At 56.5% G+C, this 19,310-nt stretch overlaps 1 protein-coding gene across 1 annotated transcript in view; it reads left to right on the top strand.

The window, feature by feature from the left end:
- NAT10 (N-acetyltransferase 10) overlaps positions 1-17,121 on the top strand; it is a 35,590-nt gene extending 18,469 nt beyond the window's left edge. Inside the window, exons 12-29 of the mRNA XM_046643379.1 lie at positions 795-931; positions 1,446-1,570; positions 2,008-2,158; positions 2,432-2,528; positions 3,590-3,706; positions 4,589-4,690; positions 4,784-4,858; positions 5,492-5,608; positions 6,432-6,565; positions 6,761-6,809; positions 9,995-10,091; positions 10,171-10,281; positions 11,434-11,606; positions 12,012-12,131; positions 12,464-12,562; positions 12,994-13,067; positions 14,134-14,217; positions 16,363-17,121. Coding sequence (XP_046499335.1) covers positions 795-931; positions 1,446-1,570; positions 2,008-2,158; positions 2,432-2,528; positions 3,590-3,706; positions 4,589-4,690; positions 4,784-4,858; positions 5,492-5,608; positions 6,432-6,565; positions 6,761-6,809; positions 9,995-10,091; positions 10,171-10,281; positions 11,434-11,606; positions 12,012-12,131; positions 12,464-12,562; positions 12,994-13,067; positions 14,134-14,217; positions 16,363-16,474 — 1,974 coding nt within the window. The 3' untranslated portion in view covers positions 16,475-17,121. The remainder of the gene's footprint in view (positions 1-794; positions 932-1,445; positions 1,571-2,007; positions 2,159-2,431; positions 2,529-3,589; positions 3,707-4,588; positions 4,691-4,783; positions 4,859-5,491; positions 5,609-6,431; positions 6,566-6,760; positions 6,810-9,994; positions 10,092-10,170; positions 10,282-11,433; positions 11,607-12,011; positions 12,132-12,463; positions 12,563-12,993; positions 13,068-14,133; positions 14,218-16,362) is intronic.
- The last annotated feature ends 2,189 nt before the right edge of the window (positions 17,122-19,310 follow it).

Genomic DNA, 19,310 nt, shown 5'->3' with positions numbered 1-19,310 from the left:
AGGTTGGGTATCCTGGTCATGCTAACTGGCTATTCAGGGTTCCTCTCCTGTAAAATGCCTGTTTGTGGCCTTTTGCAAACTTGAAAAATAGCAGGAAGCCCTGAAGAAGCTGAAGGAGTTGTTTATACGCATAAGGATGCCGAGCTTGTGGCAAGTTTGTGGCATTAGGTGGCCAAGCTAATAATGTACATAAGGATGTTCGAGTGTGTGTGTATTAAGAAGGGAGTAAGTCTTAGGAGGCCCCCACCAGTGCAGTGAGCCTTGCCTTTAGAGTGACGGTATCAAGGCGGGGTGCACAGTCTGCAGTGTGGGAGGTGCTTCAGATACTGACATCCTCCCATGAGCCACTGCTGGGCCGAGCTTGCCCCTGGCTCGCTGGCCAGACGGAGGCTCGGTGAAGCATGGAAAGACAGGAGAGAGCAGAGAGGCTGGCACCACCTGTCAGCACCGGGCCAGGGGCCAGGCAAGGCCTTCTTACACATTTACCTGATTCTTTGCTCTAACAGCCGTCTCATAGGCATTTCCTCCGTTTTCCAGAAGAGGAATTTGAGGCTCTGTGAGATAAGTGACCTGGACAGGGTCACACAGTTGGTGGTTGGACTCTTTGAACCAGGTTTCTGACGCCACGCCCATTCTGTTTTTGTCCTGCCAAGGAAAAGTGGAAAGGAGGAAGGAGTGAAAGAAGAAATGGGAAGGGTAGAGAGGGGAACGAGCGGCCTTGACGGCGCCCGGCAGTGATCACAGTTGTGGCGTTAATACTGATGAAGCTAATGAGAGGGCTTTCCTTCCTGCAGTATATACATCCTGCGGATGCCGTGAAACTGGGCCAGGCCGAACTTGTCGTGATTGATGAAGCGGCTGCCATCCCTCTGCCCCTGGTGAAGAGCCTCTTGGGCCCCTACCTTGTTTTCATGGCGTCCACCATCAACGGGTAAGGCACCTGGGGCAGTCATTGTCCCACTGTAGGTTCTTGCTCATTAGGTGGCACGTAACGACTGTGGCCTGGGCCTGGGCAGGTAGGTCTGATTCCCGGAGTTGGAGTCTTTGGGGCTGCTTCAGTCTCCCCTGGGGCTCACCTCTGGTCTGACATTAGGTGGGTAGCACAAGACTGAAGAATTTGATACCCCGGTGATGTCTGTCTCCTCCTGTCTGTAGGCCGGACCAGGTTTTAGAGAGTACATGGATGACAATACTCATGTTTGATATCTGAGAATTGTGTGAACATACAGTATTATAAGTAACTGTATAATTATCATAAGAAAGTAGGCCTATAATGGCTCAAGGGGTTTTTTACAATTTTGAAATAGAGCATATCTTAGAGAGATTGCAGGTTTGGCCACATCCTGGGGAGCAGGAGTGGGGCATCTCGTCAGATGAGGAAGTACCTCTCTCCCTTGGGGAGTGGGTGGGGCGCTGTGCCCGACTGCCTTTGCGTTTGCTCCTAGCTACGAGGGCACCGGCCGCTCCCTGTCCCTCAAGCTCATTCAGCAGCTCCGTCAGCAGAGCGCCCAGAGCCAGGTCAGCACCACGGCTGAGAACAAGACCACAACGACAGCCAGACTGGCCTCAGGTACCCTGAGCTCCGATCTGGGCCTGCAGTGCACGGCTGGTCTCACTCTTGCTGGCCCTTTCCCCTCGTGACACCACGGGTGGTAGCATACCTCCCTGCTGGCAGGCAGACAGGCTGAGTCCCCAAGAGGTGGAGTTGCTTTTCTCCGAGGAACAGCGAGCCAGTGACCAGATGGGAGCCCGGCTCGGGCCTTTGGGGCTAGGCCCTTGTTTGTGACTGTCTGCAGCTATGGTTGCACTGATGTAGTGAGACCCCTTGGGATTGCTGTCATGGCGAGTTGGACATCCACCAGAACAATTTAAAACCACTCAGTTTAAAGTCTCGAGCTGTGTTCCTGGGGGCACCGTGTGGCAAAGATAGAGTAGAACGTTTGCCTCACTCTTTCAGACAAAACGTGTGTAATTGTCGTTTCTCATTGTGTCTGTGTGTTTGGGCAGCGCGAACGCTGCACGAGGTCTCCCTGCAGGAGTCTATCCGCTATGCCCCTGGCGACGCAGTGGAGCAGTGGCTGAATGACTTGCTGTGCCTTGACTGCCTCAGCATCCCTCGGATCATCTCGGGCTGCCCGTTGCCTGACGCCTGTGAGCTGTATCCGCTGGTGTGGTGCCCCTGTGGAAGGGAGGGGCGATGAAGGAGTCACACACGAGGATGTGGCCCTTGGTTTCACAGGCTCTGCTCTAGGGAGAGGGTGGGTCAGACAGCCTCAGGCCCCTTTCTCTTCCTGCCCTTGTGTGTTTCTGCTCAGGGCATGGCCCCTCTTCCCGAGCTGAGGGAAACCCACCTAGCCGGTGACCCTGGGAGGCAGGATATCCTGTTTGAGGCTCTCTTGGGTGTGTTTTGGTTGCTTAACTCCAGACCCAGCTACTACGTGAATAGAGACACTCTCTTTTGCTACCACAAGGCCTCTGAAGTTTTCCTTCAAAGGCTCATGGCCCTCTACGTGGCTTCTCACTACAAGGTAACTGCAGCTAGCCTGTGGGTGGACTTCAGCAGTGAGCCACAGCACATGGCAGTCCCCTTGACTTGGCTTTTCACATCTCTTGTTAACCAGTGGCTCAGGTGACTGTGCCCTGGGACTTAAATGTCTTGAGGCTGGCAGGGTCAGTGGTCCTGCTGGACGAGTTGCATTCTCATTGTTGCTCAGGCTCATCTCGGGCTTCTAGCTCTCCATGCATGGTCTCGAGGGTGGAGAGCTTTGCACAGTTTAAAAGGGTACTTCTGTTTCTTGCTTGTCTGCTGATAGGCTGAGATGACGTAGTAGTTGTAACTGAGTGGTGCTGTTTGAGACCAGCCTGGTGCCTCTGGGCTTTTTCTCTTTTTTTTGAGGAAGATTAGCCCTGAGCTAACATCCGCCACCAATTCTCCTCTTTTTGCTGAGGAAGATTGGCCCTCAGCTGACATCAGTGCCCATCTTACTCCACTTTATATGTGAGACGCCTGCCGCAGTGTGGCTTGATGGGTGGTGCTAGGTCCATGCCCGGGATCTGAATTGGTGAACCCCGGGCCGCCAAAGTGGAGCGTGTGAACCCCTGCTACACCACCGGGCCAGCCCCTGGGCTATTTTTAAGGAGCAGCGAGTGAGGGTTTAGAATATTGCAAAGTCTTAAAAAGTAAATGGCATGATGGAAAGGACACTTTTTGAGTGTCTAGATAGCATTTCTAATAACACCCTTTAATGGAAGGCTGAAGAGTTGGTGTTAGAGGTGGTGACAGGTTTTCTTGAAACCTCACCCTCTTATCAGGAAAAAGTTCACTTCCCAGGGGTGAAATCCATGGTGCTAACCAAGCGGTTCTCTGACCCCACACTCAGTGAGGTGACAGCAAATGGTTGAGGCTAAGTCTCATGTAAGCCCTTATGAAGAGCCTCAGGCCGGCCAAGGTACTAGGAGGGCGCCTTACTGGGTTCCAGCCCCTCATTTAGCTTTGGGGAAGGCGGCCCTCCAGTCGTTGATGACGGCAGGGTCGCCTCTTGCACGAAGGACAGGAGTGGTGCTCACAAGCCCTGTTTTTTCCCCACAGAACTCTCCCAATGACCTCCAGATGCTCTCTGATGCACCCGCTCACCACCTCTTCTGCCTTCTGCCTCCCGTGCCCCCTACCCAGAATGTCCTTCCTGAAGTGCTTGCTGTCATCCAGGTACAGAAGCAGAGGCATCCTTGTGGCGCTGACTTGGGGAGCCGCCTGGGCATCAAGGGTTAATGCCTCAGTAACGGCATGTGGGAGGGGAGGCTGTGGATTCCTGGTCTGGAGCCCCGTGGCTGGGTGTGTCGAGGCTGGGGATTAGGGTGCATCGAAGGAACACCCCCGGCACAAACCCAAAGCCCCACTGTTGGTGGGCAAGTGGAAGTCAGAACTGGCCGCTGGTGTTTTGGCTTACAGCTCTTCCTAAAACAGAACTTGTTTGTTTGTTTTCCTCCTTGATTACAAAAGCAATACGTGGTACTTATAAAATTAGAAGACACAGATTGGAAAAAATAATGTTTTAACATCTGGCTTGCATTTATGCATTTCTCTGTCATTTTTCCTTTCATAAAAGTGGGGTCATAGTGTTTGGTAATCCTTTTTTTGCAGAGTGTCACATGTTCATAATCTGCATAATTTTTAAAGGCTGCGTTGTACTTCATTACATGCATGTATCACACTGCTTTTAACCGTTCTCTTATTAGATAGACACATGAGTCATTGTAAATTTGCATGGTTCTCTGCAGAGCTGCGTGAGCATCCTGTGTCTTACCTGACATAAGTGCATGCACTCCACGTGTGGAGACCCCCTTCTAATGTGCTTTGGGCCAGGAGGATGTCAGTATTCTGCCTTGTTAGTGACAGGGTCGGGATGCTCTTGGGGCATCGTAGTGAAACCTCCACTGGAAATGGCTGGTCAGTCACAGGGCTGAGGCTGACCTGGAATGGAAACAGCAGGCCTTGTCAGAGGAACAGCAGAACGCTGCTGGTGTTCTGAGCGCAGGCTCTGTCCCTGGAGCCGGCCCTCCTGTCAGCATTGTCCTGCCACCCCCACAGGTGTGCCTTGAGGGGGAGATTTCTCGCCAGTCCATCTTGAACAGCCTGTCTCGAGGCAAGAAGGCTTCGGGGGATCTGATTCCGTGGACTGTGTCAGAGCAGGTGATGTGCTTCCCTGGGGTGCCTGAGTGAGTGAAGCTGGTGGGGCTGGAGGAGGTTTTGTTGCTAAGTTACTGGCTTGTGTCTCCCACACAGTTCCAAGATCCCGACTTCGGTGGCCTTTCGGGCGGAAGGGTTGTTCGCATTGCTGTTCACCCAGATTATCAGGGGGTAACGTGTCATCTCACCTCTCGAGCCTGGTGTGCTGCCGCTGGCTGCGGCGTGCGTCTGGTATGCTGCCGCTGGCTGCGGCGTGCACCTGGTGTGCTGCTGCTGGCTGCGGCGTGCGGCTGGCAGCTCGTTCGGGCAGCTGTGCTTGGTTGTTTGGGTAGGAAGCTGGTCAAGGAGTGAGCGTTGCAGGCACTCCTCTGCCAGGGACAGTTTGCCCGGGACTGGGAGTGGGCCCGTACACAGGATGCTCGCCCTGCTGGCTCTTCCTTTGTGAGGACAGGTAACTTGGGAACCAGCTCTACTTCGCATAATTACCTCCTGTCGCTCAGAAGTCCCCACTGAGGAGCCAGCTGTGGAGATGTCGGTGCTGGGCTTGCTGGCCTGTGGAGCGGAAGGCACGGCCAGCCATCCTGATGCTCTGGTGGCTCGATGGGCTCGACTGTGGGAGCAAGGGTCGTTCCACACTCAGCCTCAGGGGCTCTGCTTTGACTTGTTGAGGGGTTTCGTTGGTTCTCTTTGCCTGGCGCAGTCTGACTGGAGAGAAGGCTCTCTAGAAGCAGTGCAGTGTGTAGAAGTGGTTCAGACTGACCAGGAGCCTCTGCCCACATCGGCCCGTCCTCTCTCTGCTCACAGATGGGCTATGGTAGCCGAGCCCTACAGCTGCTGCAGATGTACTACGAGGGCAGGTTCCCTTGTCTGGAGGAGAAGGTCCTCGAGACGTCACAAGGAATTCACACCGTCAGCAGTGAGGTAAGCATCTTTTGGCCGAACTTCTGGTTCCTGGGAAAATAACTGGGTCTCGGGAGCATCGTCAAGAGCTGTCTGGTGGTCTGGGCTCTCTGTGCAGTCGGAGATTGCCTCTCATTTTGGACGACCTGCTGCTTTCTCCAGCTCACCCTTGGGCCGAGAACCTCAGATCAGCATCTTTGGCATCTGCAAACTTGTTACAAATGCAGTCCGTGAGCCCTGCCACAGACCACCGGTGTCAGGAGCTCTGGGTGGGCCGTGATTTGTCTTGGAAGCTCCCGGGCGCTGACGCACGTCCCACTCTAGACCAGTGCTGCAGCTGCCGCCTCTTGGTGCCGACCCCAGACTGAGGGAAGGGCTGTCCTCGTGAGGGGTGGACGCTGGGCACCGCGAAAGCTCTTCACACACGTTTGCTTCATTTTCGCAGCATGGCTGTTTGAGGGGTGGGGAAGGGGCTTATGTTCAGGGTCAGGCTCAGAGGTTTGTCACTCCCAAGTCACAGAGCCATCTGATGACAGACCCGGGTCTTCAGCCCCTACCTCTGCCTCTCGTAAATCTGTGAGGCATTCCTAAACCGTGTGGCTGTTCTCCCGCATTCTGGATTCCAAGCACTGTGATTCCACGTGTGTCTTGGGCTTTGGTATATTCGGTAATGATCACCGGATTTTGCGATGTTCTTATATTTTAAAAGCCACAGGAACAAACCAAGAAACCTGTCTGAGTTTTGTTGTGTTCAGTTCAGAGCCTGGTCTGGCAGGGGTGCTTGGGAATGTCACTAACCTTCTCCCTCTGCTGGGTGGACTGTCCTCTCCCTGGCATCCTCCAGGCCGTCAGCTTGCTGGAAGAGGTCGTCACTCCCCGGAAGGACCTGCCTCCCTTACTCCTCAAACTGAACGAGAGGCCTGCTGAACACCTGGATTACCTGGGTGTGTCCTATGGCTTGACCCCCAGGCTCCTCAAGTAAGGGTCTGCCTGCCCTTCCTCCCCAACGTCACCCCCTTGGCCGTGGTGTCCTGAAAATGAGAGTCCTGTGGGCCATTTCGGCCAATGTCTGTGTCAGCCATGTGTTGACTCCGCGCTCCCCCTGACCTTCCCATCGTTATCTGTCAGCCGCTCCCAGAAGGCGTGCAGGTGATCTGCTCTCTTTATCTGCAGGTTCTGGAAACGAGCTGGCTTTGTTCCTGTTTATCTGAGGCAGACCCCGGTGAGTAAGCATCTGGCAGAGGAGGGTGTGGGTGTGTGCCCTTGCACAGACCCGGAGCCTCCTGCTGTGTTGGAGCAGGTGAGCCTGTGCCTGCAGGGGGTTTGTTCTGAGGGACCCGAAGCAGCGGTCTCACTGAGCGGCCCTCTGGTCACCGTTTCTTCCCTGCTGTGCATTGCACACCTGGTGTGTACCTAGGTTTGTGCCTGGTCATGAAATGGCAGAGGTGCACGTGGACTTGGTTATCAAATTCTAGAGTCCTATGACCTGGGGGCCTGCTTGAATCTGGAAAAAAAAACAGTTTGCAGCCTCTGGTGCAGCTGGTGTTTGAAGCAGGATGGGACTGAAGGCAGCCATGCGCAGGGTTATTAGGGTGGGGCAGTTAGCGACTGTTGGCTCATTAAAAGAAGTATTTAGTACCTACAGGGCATCAGGAGTGAGCAAGATACACCATGAAGCTGAATTTCTGTTGGGTAGAAATAGGCGAGAAAAACGTGAGAGGAGACATTTTCAGATGGTGGTCTGTGCCGTGAGGAAAACGGACATTGAGATGGTAGCATAATGAGCAGTCAGGCCTCTGAGGGGTGGCCTCTCCGACTGAAGCTGGAATGATCAGGCAGACCGGCCGGTGACGGTCCTGGAGGAGAGAGCATTTCCAGGCAGAGGGCGCAGCAAGTGTAGGGGCCTAAGGTGGACATCAGCTCAGCGACCTGAAGGACACAAAGAAGGCGAGCAAGGCTTTGGAGAGAAGGGTGGTGGTCCACGGTGGGCCAGGTAGTGCTGGGTAAGCACTCTGTGTTGTCTTTGCGGCCAGCCGCAGGAAGGGGTCAGAGCAAGTGTGCTCAGCTGCTGTGTAGACAGTGGGCGGCAGTGGCCCAGGGTGGAGACGGAGACGAGGGGTGGGAGTTGGGGTGGTTTGTCTGAGGAGGAGGTGGCGAAGGTGGAGAGGAGGCCAGGTGTGAGGTACGGCTGGAGGCCGGACAGTGTAGACTCAAAGCTTGGGGTGTGGAAGAAGCGTGCAGAGGAGGGTGAAGGGGATTCTTACGTTTGTGGCTGGAGAGACTGCGTGCTGGAGGTGCTCTTCGCTGAGGCGAGGCCCTGTGGGGAGGGCAGGGTGGGGGGTCAGAGTGGGGATGCTTTTGGCGTGGCCAATGTGAGATGCCTGTCAGAGACCCTGGACACATGGACAGGCACCTGACCAGGAGCCTGGGGTTCAGGAGGAGGTTGGGGCTGGACATGCAGGTTTGGGAGATGTCAGCGTATTCCTCAGAGTGTACCCCTGGGGCCAAGGAGCTTTTTGTCTGTTTTCTTCAGAGCTGTAACCCCAGCACTTGGTAGCGTCTGCTGTGTGTAGCATGTGTGCAGTAAATGCTTTGTTAGTGAATGAATAACTGCTGGGAGCTCCAGAAAGTAGGGAGTGGAGGAGATAGAGAAGAGGGGGAGTCTTGGACTGTCCAGTGTTTAGAGGAATGAGTCAGAAGACAGCAGGGGAGACTGAGGAGTGGCCTTGATCTATAGGAGGCAGTCAGGGGGTGAAGTGTCAGAAGCCAGGATTCACAAGGGTTTCAAGAAGGGGAGTCAGTTGTGAGAGAACAGGCAAGACGAGGACGAATGGTTGACCACGGGCCTTGTCAGCACCACTGATTGGAATGAGAGCAGCTTCAGTGGAGTGGAGGGGTCCACCTGACTGGAGAGAAGGGGAGGTGAAGAGACTGCTTGCATGGAGAGCAAGAGGGAGCAGGGAAACAGGGAGCTGGAGGGGGACTGGAGTTACAGTGGGTTTGTCAGATGGGAGATTCTGGAATGTTTGTTTGCTGTAGGGTCCGATCCTGTAGAGAGCGTGCAATAGTACAGGGGAGGGGGCTGCCAGCAGGAGTACAGGCCTCACGGAGGCAGGGGGAAGACGGAGGGCAGGGGAGGATGGAAGTAGGGGCAGGATGGGGGGCAGGGAGAGGATAAAGGGTAGGCCTCATGGAGGCAGGGGAGGACGGAGGGCAGGGGGAGGACGAGGCAGGGGAGGATGGAGGGCAGGCCTCACGGAGGCAGGGTGATGACAGAGGGCAGGGGGAGGATGGAGGGCAGCCCTCACAGAGGCAGGAGGAGGACGGAGGCAGGGGAGGACAGAGGGCAGGCCTCATGGAGGCAGGAGGAGCACGGAGGGCAGGGGGAGGACCGAGAGCAGGCCTAATGGAGGCAGGGGCAGGACAGAGGCAGGGGGAGGGCCTCATCCTTCCCAGCCGAGGGTAGGCACAGTGTAGGGGAGGAAGTGTGGGTCGGCTGGTTGAGTTGGCATGGGGAGGATGGAGAAGTTGTCTTCTGATCGCCTCTGTTTTCCCGGAGAGGGGAGGTCGTCAGCTGAGAGGGATCATGTTGGAGGTTTGGTTTTGGAGCGCGCAAAGCCAGTGTCCATTTGGGGGTGGCACCCATCTGAGCGTTTAAAGTGGGACTGGTGAAGACCCTTGGGTGCTCGGCTGCTTCCTTGCTGGCAGGGAGCAGCTTGTAGGTGGGCTGGGTCCTTGTCAGTGGGTTTGGCCAAGGCTGGGGTGTACATTTGGCGGTCAACTGCAAGGAGAATGAATGCGGACGTTGAGTTCGGTGGAGCACAGTGGGTCCCTGTGGTCTTGTGCTGTGCGCTGCTCGTTTGTGACTCGGCGCTGGCCTTTTGTTACGGGCATGCTCTTCGGTTGGAAGCTGTTAGATGGTTGGTCGTGTGGGCTTTGTGGTTGTTGTGGAGTAAATGCCTGGAAACCTGCACCCGCACACTGGCTGCAGCAGGGACTCTAGGTGTCAGCCATGCGGTTTTCGCTCTGAGGCACCAAAAATGTGCTGATTGAATTCTGTGGAATCTAAGCTGTAATGACTCTGAGTTCAGAGTCTGACCTGACGCGAGCGCGTGGCTCACTTCTGTGCATCCAGAGCAGATGGCGTGATCTGATGCTCTGCGGCTCTGCTCCTTGCCATGGCACCTGCTGGGAAGTGGCAGGGCCGTGTGGCTTTGGGAGCTGTGGTGTAGGAGCCAGGCCGGGTGGGAATGTGAAGGCAAGGCTGTGCTGCGACAGCCCCTCTCCTGGCTGGGAGGAGGGGCCCGCGGATGCACTGAGTCTTGCCTCTGCAAGCTCGCCCTTTCCAAGGACAGATCTTCCAAGATGGGGGGTTCTTGGTGCCATTTGGGAATTTATGGTTCCCAGAATGACCTGACTGGAGAACACTCGTGCATCATGCTGAAGATGCTGGCTGACGAGGATGAGGCCAACCAGGGAGCCTGGCTCGCTGCCTTTTGGAAAGGTGAGTCTGAGTGGAAGTGGACAGCAAGGTGATGGGTGGGGCCTCCAGAGCCCTGACTCCGTGTGGCTGTCCCCCACAGATTTCCGGAGGCGGTTCCTGGCCCTGCTGTCCTACCAGTTCAGCGCCTTCTCTCCTCCCCTGGCTCTGAACATCATTCAGAACAGGAGTGCCGGGAAGCCAGCGCAGCCCGGTGAGCTGAGTGGGATGGCGTGGACGCTGCTGCTGGCTTGGTTGGTTGTGGTGCGAGGTGGGCGTGCTGGTCCGGAGAAGGGCCTGCCTAGGCATTGAGGGCCCCATTCTGGACCTGCGTCTCCCACCTCCGCCTTCCGCTCAGCGGGCCCTGCTCTGCCACAGGGGCGCTGTCACACACGGTACCTTCCATCTTCCCAACAAGTCTCGCCACGTGTTCCGACTCAGAGATGTCAGATAAGGTCCTCCATACAGCTCACAATGGAACCCAGTTTAAATCTTGTGAGCCAGGAGAGCCAGCTCAGGGTCTCAGGCTCAGTTTCCTCATTCATGAAATTATAGTAAGAATATGCTGCCAACCTTCTGTCGCCAACCCAGAGAAGTGCTTTGGGCATATAAATTGAATATTTAAAGTACAAAAAAAGTATAAAAAGGGGGCTGGCTTGGTGGTGTGGTGGTGAAGTTTGTGCAGTCTGCTTTGGCAGCCCAGAGTTTGTGGGTTTGGATCCCAGGTGCAGACCTACACAGCACTCATTAAGCCACGTTCTGGTGGCGTCCACAGAAGATAGAGGAGGATGGGCATGGATGTTGCCTCAGCAACAACAGATGTTAGCTGAGGGCCGGTCTTCCTCACACACACACAAAAAAGTATAAAGGGTCATTAGTATTAACAGCTGTGGGTTTTTTTTGTGTTGCTAATTGTGTGTGTATACTTTTTTTTTTTTGCCAATTATATTTTGGTGGAAAAGTCTGTGTTCCTTGAGCTGGGCAGAGTACCACCGTCTGTGAACCGGGTCCTGAGGGGAAGGGACAAAGTGGGGAAGAGTGTTGTGGTCCTCTAGCTCTGGGGCACAGGGAGCCTTTCCTTGGTCCAGCTGTTGGCGTGGAACTCTGATCAGGGGCCGCATGCCAGTCGTCGCCCTCGCTGCATGGCCTGGACCTGCCTCCCCTTGGCAGGAGGGCCTGGAGCACTGGGGCCAGGGCTGCCGGGGCGGTAGGTTCCCTTGGTGGGCTGGAATTTGAGGTGACTCCAATCCTGCTCTGCTTGGCTGAAGGCCTGCAGAGGAGCAGCCTTAGGTGCCCCTGGGGCCTTGTGTGCTGTCTGGGAGTCCCAGCAGACCCTGTGACCTGTTGGGCCCTGTCATGCGTGCAGCCCTGTGCCGCGAGGAGCTAGAGACGCTCTTTCTGCCCTATGACCTGAAGAGGCTGGAGATGTACTCGCGGAACATGGTCGACTACCACCTCATCATGGACATGATCCCGGCCATCGCGCGGATGTACTTCCTGAACCAGCTGGGGGACCTGGCCCTGTCCGCTGCCCAGTCGGTACGTTGCCACCTTCCAGGTGCTGACAGCTGGGTTGTGCAGTCGAGCCATGTGCCAGCCACAGTGTGCCATGCGGGAGCTGCCATCAGCAGCCACAGTCTGTCCGCTCGCCATGTTGCCTCCATCCTTACTCCACCCTAGCAGGGGTCCATGAGCACCCCAAACTTGTAACTAGCTGGGAAGCAGGTATTTGTCAGGGTAATAAGTTAGTTTGGGGATTTCAGGAAGAGGGAGCCGTGCTTGGTGGTTTCAGTACGGGATGAAGAGAAGATTCCAAACTAGACAGTGCCAGTTGGTGTTTTGTACCAGAGAGCTGTGGTCAAAGAGTCACTCTGGTTCTCGGCACTATGTTAATGGCGAAGGGCCAGCCCTGGTGGCCACTCCAGTGGGTTTTCCTTCCTCCAGGCTCTTCTCTTGGGGATTGGTCTACAGCATAAATCTGTGGACCAGCTGGAAAAGGAGATCGAGCTGCCCTCGGGCCAGCTGATGGGGCTTTTCAACCGGATTATCCGCAAAGTCGTGAAGGTAACCTCGGCTGAGGGCAGAGTTTTGGTCTGTTTTGGGTAATGTAACACCTGCTCTTTGCCCCAAGATGAACAGGCGTTAACATTTGGCCACACTCACTGCTGATCTTCATCCTCGTGCCCTGTCCCCCCTCGAAGAAACGGGGCTTTCGCTGTGTCTGTGATGACCCTGTTCTCCCAGGAGCACTGTTAGGAGGGTGGAGTCTGCCCGGTCTGTGCTTTCACCCTTGACCCTGAGCGGGTAGAACATGAGCCCAAGCTGTGTGCAGTGGGTGCCGAGCGACTGGGTCCCTGTGCTGCTCATCTCTGCTTCTCGGCCATTGTGTCTTGTAGCTGTTTAATGAAGTGCAGGAGAAGGCCATTGAGGAGCAGATGGTGATGGTGAAGGATGTGGTGATGGAGCCCACAATGAAGACCCTCAGTGACGAGCTGGTACCCTCCTGCCCAAGGCCCCGTGAACGCCCAATGTGTGCCCTTCCCCTTTAGGAGGAGCACCTGCCCTGCCCAGCTCAGCGGTGCTGGTGTGGAGGGTGGGAGCGCGCCGAGCTCCCGGGGCTTCGCGAGTGTCGCTCCCGCCTCTCCCTGTCCTGGATGCGCACGAGCACACATGGTCCTAGACCTCTGCCTCCCACTGGGTGTGCGCGTGTGCGTGCAAGCAGTCCAGCAGCTGCTGTTGCCATGTGCTGAGACTTCTCACGGTGCACATCTGTGCCCATACTCGCGTCAGTGAGAGCTGCCTCTAATGGGGGCGGGGTGGACGGAGGAGGTGTCTGCGTGTCGTGCTGAGATTCCGCCCCCTCCCCTTCTTTGTATGGTTCACTGCTTGACTCTGACTTGCTCTGTCTGCGGGGCCTTGACCACAGGATGAAGCAGCAAAGGAGTTCCAGGAGAAACACAAGAAGGAGGTGGGGAAGCTGAAGGACATGGACCTCTCTCAGTAAGGCCCGGCCGCCACTCGTGGGGAGCGAAGGCTCAGTCTCAGCTTCTAGGGCCCTCAGATCTTTCTGTGGCTTTCTTCTCATCCACAGCCTGGTGCCTGGAAGCTGTGGTTTGTGAGATCATTTTTAGAAGCACTAATAGCTAAAAACCTCCTAATTCACTTTCTGCATAATTTTGGAGGGTTTGGTTTCCCCAGATCAGTGCTGCCACTTTGACTTTCCAGTCGTGCTCCTGAGCTGGAGGGTTCCCTGTCAGGCTTCAGGTCCCCAGGCGGGGGATGCTGACCCATGAGGATCCACTTTAATGACCACTTCTCTGCATTTGGTTTTTGCATGTGAATTTGTTTGACGGAAGGATTCTGCTGCCAAGAAATGAGCCAGCAAAACCCCTTGCTCTGGAACCCTCTGGGTGCCAGGAGTCCTAGTTCCCTGTGGGCTTCAGCTGTGATACTGTTGCCTGCCCCCTGGGTGGATGTGAATAACAGCTCCAGAATTAGTGGCCTCTGATGCGTTGTCCTCTTTGACCTGTCACTGGCCCTTTGGTGATGGTGGTTGGTGATGTGTGAGGTGGAGGTGGCTGGGAGGTTCCTGGGCAGGGTCTTGAGCCCTGCCTGTGGCTTTGCAATATCGGAACCTTGACTTGCCAGAACTGCTAGATCCCAGAGAGGTGGGGCAAAGTGGGGCGGGGAGAGGCACGGTGCTGGGGCTCGTGGGCACGTGTCTGGAGGCAGGAGTGAGCTAGAAGGTTGTGGGGGCCACCGGAGGCTTCTTTGGTGGGCAGTTAATGAGGGTCAGGTGCAAGAAGGTGGGCAGCTGCCTTCTCTGCAGAGGCGCCCTGTCACTGACCCTCCTAGCCGGCTGGTGACCTTCCTTGCTCTGGTGAAGTTTTGGTCCTATGGCGCTTGGCTCCTCATCTTGGCCCTACTGTGTGCGTGCTCCCTTTCTCTCTGCTCTTCAGACGCCGACGCAGCTCGGCCTGGCTTGTGTGGCAGGCTGTGTCTGACCACGTGGTCACCGTCTTTCATCCTTTTGAGCAGGCTTTAACATTGCCCTTCTGTGTTGCAGATACATAATCCGTGGGGACGATGAAGAGTGGAATGAAGCTTTGAACAAAGCCGGGCAGAATGCCTCCATCATCAGCCTGAAGAGGTGAGGCCTGCCGTTTGTGGACAGAGGCAGTTCGGCCTCCACTGCCCCAGAGGCTCACCAGGAAACAGGAAGTTGGAGCACAAGCTTTGGGAGAGGAGTCCAAGGTCTTTCCTTTGCGGTCACTACTGTTGTGGCCTATGCCCTGCAGATGAGGCGGGGCCGCTGCTGAGGCCTGGGCTTCAGCATTGCTCGTGTTCCCAGACGAGCCTGGAGTTGGGCTTGAGGGAACAGCCCAGAGCTGCCAGTGACCCGCACTTCCTGTGGGCTTGGATGCAGCGTCCGCGCACCCTCAGCGCGCACCAGCACTGCTTCAAAGATGAAGTAACCAAAGCTCGAGGCTGTTAAGTAACTTGCTAGGAAGCGCAACTGGTAAGAGGTACAGCTGGACTGAGACCAGGTGCGTCCACTGTAAGCCCATGGTGTACCGAGCGGCTGCCTCTCGTCTCAGCCGGCGGTTCTCCAGGCCTGGGGCTGAGAGGTCCTTTATGTTGTGAGAATTGAGGCCCCCGGAGGGTGATATCTGGTCATGTTTCCTGTGTTGGGACTTAAACACTGAGAAGTTAAGAAAGTATTTACTCATTCAGAATTAACACTAATGGACTCAATTTTGGGGGTTTTTTTTTTGAGGAAGATTAGTCCTGAGCTAACTAACATCTGCTGCCAATCCTCCTGTTTTTGCTGAGGAAGACTGGCCCTGAGCTAACATCCGTGCCCATCTTCCTCTACTTTATACGTGGGACGCCTACCACAGCATGGCTTGTCAAGCGGTGCCATGTCCGCACCTGGGATCCGAACCGGTGAACCCTGGGCTGCTGAAGTGGAACGTGTGCACTTAAGCGCTGTGCTACTGGGCTGGCCCCCTCAATTTCGGTTTTTTGTTTTTAAAAATACCCTTTTTTCATGAAAATTTTAGTGGGATCCGTAGATCCCAGGAATCACGTGTTCTCTTCTGCAGTCTCCATAATGTCACTGCAGTGTCTCAGAGGGTCCAGCATCCATGCCGGCCTCATTTCCCAGACACTCCCTGATGTGGTACGAAGCCCCTGTCAGTGTGTCGTCATGTCTGGTTTGGAGGACGTGGCAGATGTGGCACAGACCCAGCATGGCCGTGGCCTCGAGCGTGGTGGGAACGTGCTGCATGTGGAGCCGGCCTGGTTGCACACTGGGAGTTTGGCCTCTCTAGCTCTCGCAGCCTGCGGTGAGGGCCCCTGAACCACCCACCACGTGTGTAGCCCATGTGCTGGAGAGCTCTGGAAATGCCAAGTTTCTCCTTGTGGAGGTGCAAACACTGATGTCTACGTTATGTGTTCTCGAGGCCATTTTTCTTTTTCTGATGGTCACTTCATTCAGGTGACTGAGCTGTTCACTCTCATGCGGAGGTGTTTGTGCCCAGGGCAGAAGGCCACCGAGTCTTCAGCCTCTAGGGGGAGGGAATGTGGCTGTTTGCTGAGTGGTTCCCATGCTCATCTGCCAGTGAGGCAGCCACGGGCCAGCTGAAATGTGTAATCTGAGTGACTGCTCTGCGTCTAGGAAGTCTTGTGAGGTTTTCCTCGGAGTCTCATGGTTTGGGTGAGGGGCTGTCCTCAGGGTCACTGGGACGAGCTGCCTGACTTCCAGGTGACCCGGGTGCTGAGAGCTGGGGGAGGGGATCTCCCTTGTGTTGCCCTACAGTTTTCTCGGGGTCTGGGGAGGGAGCACATATGGGACAGCCACGAACCACAGAACAGTGTTTGGTGGACGACACACCGCACGGACAGTGGTGGTCCCGTAAGGCTGTTACCACACACCTGGCTGTGCAGTGGCCATACCACGTAGGTTCATGCACATGCGCTCCGTGATGTTCACGTGTCCACGAAGTCGTGTAAGGACGCGTCTGTCCAGACACTCCCCGTCGTCAGTGAGGCATGGCTGCACTCCAAAGAGAACTCGGGTGTCAGGCGTGGAGATGCACGTCTGTCCCGCCACAGACCGAGGCGCGGTCGGCGGGAACCCGCGCAGCCCCGAGCGCCTGGCTGGAGCCCTTCGCCCCGCTTCAGGCGGGCCCGTCTTCAGACGGAGCCAGGCCAGCTGGAAGCCGCGTGGCTGACGGATGCCGCAGTCTGGGCGTGGTGTTCGTCCTTCTTACTCCTGCTTTTTTTCCTGCAGTGACAAGAAAAGGAAGTTGGAAGCCAAACCAGAGCCCAAACAGAGCAAAAAGTTGAAGAAAAACAGAGATGGGAAGAACAGGAAAGCCCTGAAACTGAAGCGGAAGCAGTGACTGGGAACGTGCAGGTCGGCGCTGGCTCTGAGCGCCGTGGCGGGACGGGGCGGCTGAGCCCATCGCAGCCGGAAGCCGGCCAGGGAGTCGGGCTCGGGGCCGAGCTGGGCTTGGGGCCGAGGCGCCGCTGGACGGTCTGCCTGGACCGCGACGGCCGCAGACCGGCTCCTCCCCGCCAGGCCCGCCTCCCCCACAAGCTCCTGTTTGGCTGTGGGTCCAGGCTGTCGCGGCTCCTTCCACACACACTAGCCGCGCTGACTCTCGTCGCTTCTCAGGCGTCAAGTACCCAGCTTTCTGGGGATGCTCAGGAGGCTGCTGGTGGAGCACTGGGGCCTCTCGTCGTGGACTTGTCCCGACACCGACACCCTGCTGCCTGGGGCAGAGGAGCCCTGGTCCACAGGTGGCCGTGGCAGGCCACTGTTCTGTGCGCTGGGTCTGCGCTGCCATGACGGTCCACTCCCGGCTCCAGCAGCCTGCTGCCCAGTGTCCCTGAAAAACCGTGCTCTTAATTTAGGAAGGCTGTGACATCTGACTACCCCAAAGCTGTTATTTCATCATTTGGGAAAAATATTGGGAAAGACCCTTTTGCTAGCAGGGATGAGGGAGGGATGCAGAATCCATTTTTATTAAATAATGTCTCAGAAAGACCAGCTGCCTGTGGGTGCTCACTGGCTCCATGTAGGCAGCGTGCACCTTGCCTGGTTCTCCTGGTGGGGCTTGGCTGTAGGTGGCCTGGAGCATCTTGGGATCAAGGCCAAGGGTGGGCAGTGTGGCAGCGCTTACTGACCCAGGAGCCCGTGGAGAAGTGGCCGGCACTGAGCAGTGCTCCCTGTGGTCCTCCTGGGGGACTTGGTGTGGTGCTTGGGAGCCAGCCAGCTGTGCCTCTTGTCCTCTCGAGCTCCTGTCAGGTGGTTTGGTCCCTTCCATCTGTTGGGGACAGAAATTGTGTGGTGGTTTCACACATACTTTGGTATGTTTGTGTGACGGTATCTACTTGCCAATCCCAAATCCGATACCTTGTGCTTGAAACCTTGACCCTGAGGGTCCTCTGCTGGTTTCTGTGGGATTGTTCCTTCTGTCCCCTGTGCAAGAGAAGCTCTGGGTGGAGTCAGCTCAGTCACTTCCTGTTCTGCTTGAGGTTGGTGGCAGTCCCTCACAGCTTTTTCCTATTTTTATCTGAAAAACTCATGTGGTGGGTTGGGTACTGGTCTTCCTTGGTTAGTCATCGGCTCTAAAAGGAGTGGGGTCTCTGAGTCCGTGTGGAAGCTTTCCTTGGCTCTGACGTCTCCCGCGTTCCTGGGAGTCCAGCGCACGGACGGGCAGGGAGAGGGACCTCTGGACCAAGGCGGATGGAATACGCAGCCCCGGTCTCGTGCCCATGAGGAAAGGAGCGGCTTCTGCTGCCTGTGCTGCCCTGCCACGCCCTGGCCCTGGGCTGGAATGCCTTTTGTCCCTGGTGCTGCGGCTCGCTGCCGAATCTGCAGGGGAGTTTGCTGAGAGAGGAGGTGAAAATCAGCTTGGATCCATTTTCCTTAGGTGATGCTTGAGCCCCTTTCAGAGAGGGTTTTCTCAGGAGAGTGGCCAAAAAGCAACATCCCGATCCCAAATGGTCAGAGCGGGACGGTGTCTTAAGGCCGCCTAGCCACGTCGTCCCACAGTGCGGGCCAGATGGGCCGGCCCTCGCTCAGTGTCTGCAGCCCCAAAGCCCGTCCCCGCTCCTCTTGGGGCGCAGACTGCGTGATGTCAACCCTGGCTCAGCGCGACCCTCTTGTGGGCGTGGGCACACTGTGTGCTCTGTTCTCTGCGCTGGTGCGTGCAGTGGTGTGGGCGGCCCTGCCCTCACAGGCTGCCGGGAGCAGGCCTGGCGTGCAGCAGGTGCTCACCAGGGCTCGGGCTCTGCCAGCTGAGCTCGGAACGTCCCGCCTGGGCTCCAGGGAGCACACACGCTGCAGTCAGGCCTGTCCGGCTGCATGGCCTCGAGCTGCTCCCTGACCCCGAGACAGCCTGCCCCGTGTGCACGGAAAAGCAGTGCACGGTTTGCCTGCTGGCTACCTCCCAGCCCTCCTCTTTGCAAAGCATGTTCCCAAACGTCTCTGCACTTGGGGGGTGTGATCTTGGGTTCTCCTCCAAGCCTGAAAAGCACACCACGCCCAGACCTCACCATCTGGCCCCCAGACGGTGACATCTGTAAAGCTGGGCTATTGTTTCCCAAGTGAGAAATGAATTCAGATAGGTGCCCTGTGAATGCTGTCAGGACGAAGAAGGCCTGGAGAAGCCAGAACAAAGGATGCCGAGACGCCTCCATCCCCGCGCCGGGAGGGGCAGGTACCAGCCTGCTTCAGTGCGGCCACTGCTCATCTGGCCCTGCAGTCCTGGGGGACTCGGGAGAGACCTGCAGACCAATACAAAGGGGGCTGAGGAGGCGAGGGGAGGGGAGGAAATAAGTGACCATCACCTTGGAAAAATGTAGGCTCATTATCTGAGGCCATCACACCAGCGCCAGGCCGCAGGCCAGGAGGAGGGGCAGGGTTGGATCCCTGGGGCCTGACTAGGCTGTGCAGACAGCAGGCTGGGGAGAAGGGGATCTCTACACAATGGGTTCAAGTTGAAAGTCACGTGGACTCTGCGAAGGGGTGGGGGCGGCAGGAAGGGAGAGGCTTGAGGCTTTCTCCAAGTGCTGAAGGTGGTTCTGCCGAGGAGAAAGCCAGGAGGGGCAAAGCGCAGAAAGGAGAAGGCAGTATTGAGAGAAGGCATGCAGGGGACAGACCTCGGGGACCAGGGCCGTCTGCCAGCTGGGGGCCGGTCAGGAGGGCACCCTCCCACCTGGAGGGGTTTC

This window comes from Equus quagga, chromosome 17, assembly GCF_021613505.1.
Source record: "Equus quagga isolate Etosha38 chromosome 17, UCLA_HA_Equagga_1.0, whole genome shotgun sequence".
Taxonomy (NCBI): Eukaryota; Metazoa; Chordata; class Mammalia; order Perissodactyla; family Equidae; genus Equus; species Equus quagga.
The sequence above is the reverse complement of the archived record's forward strand: the minus strand, read 5'-3'. Positions and strand labels throughout refer to the sequence as shown.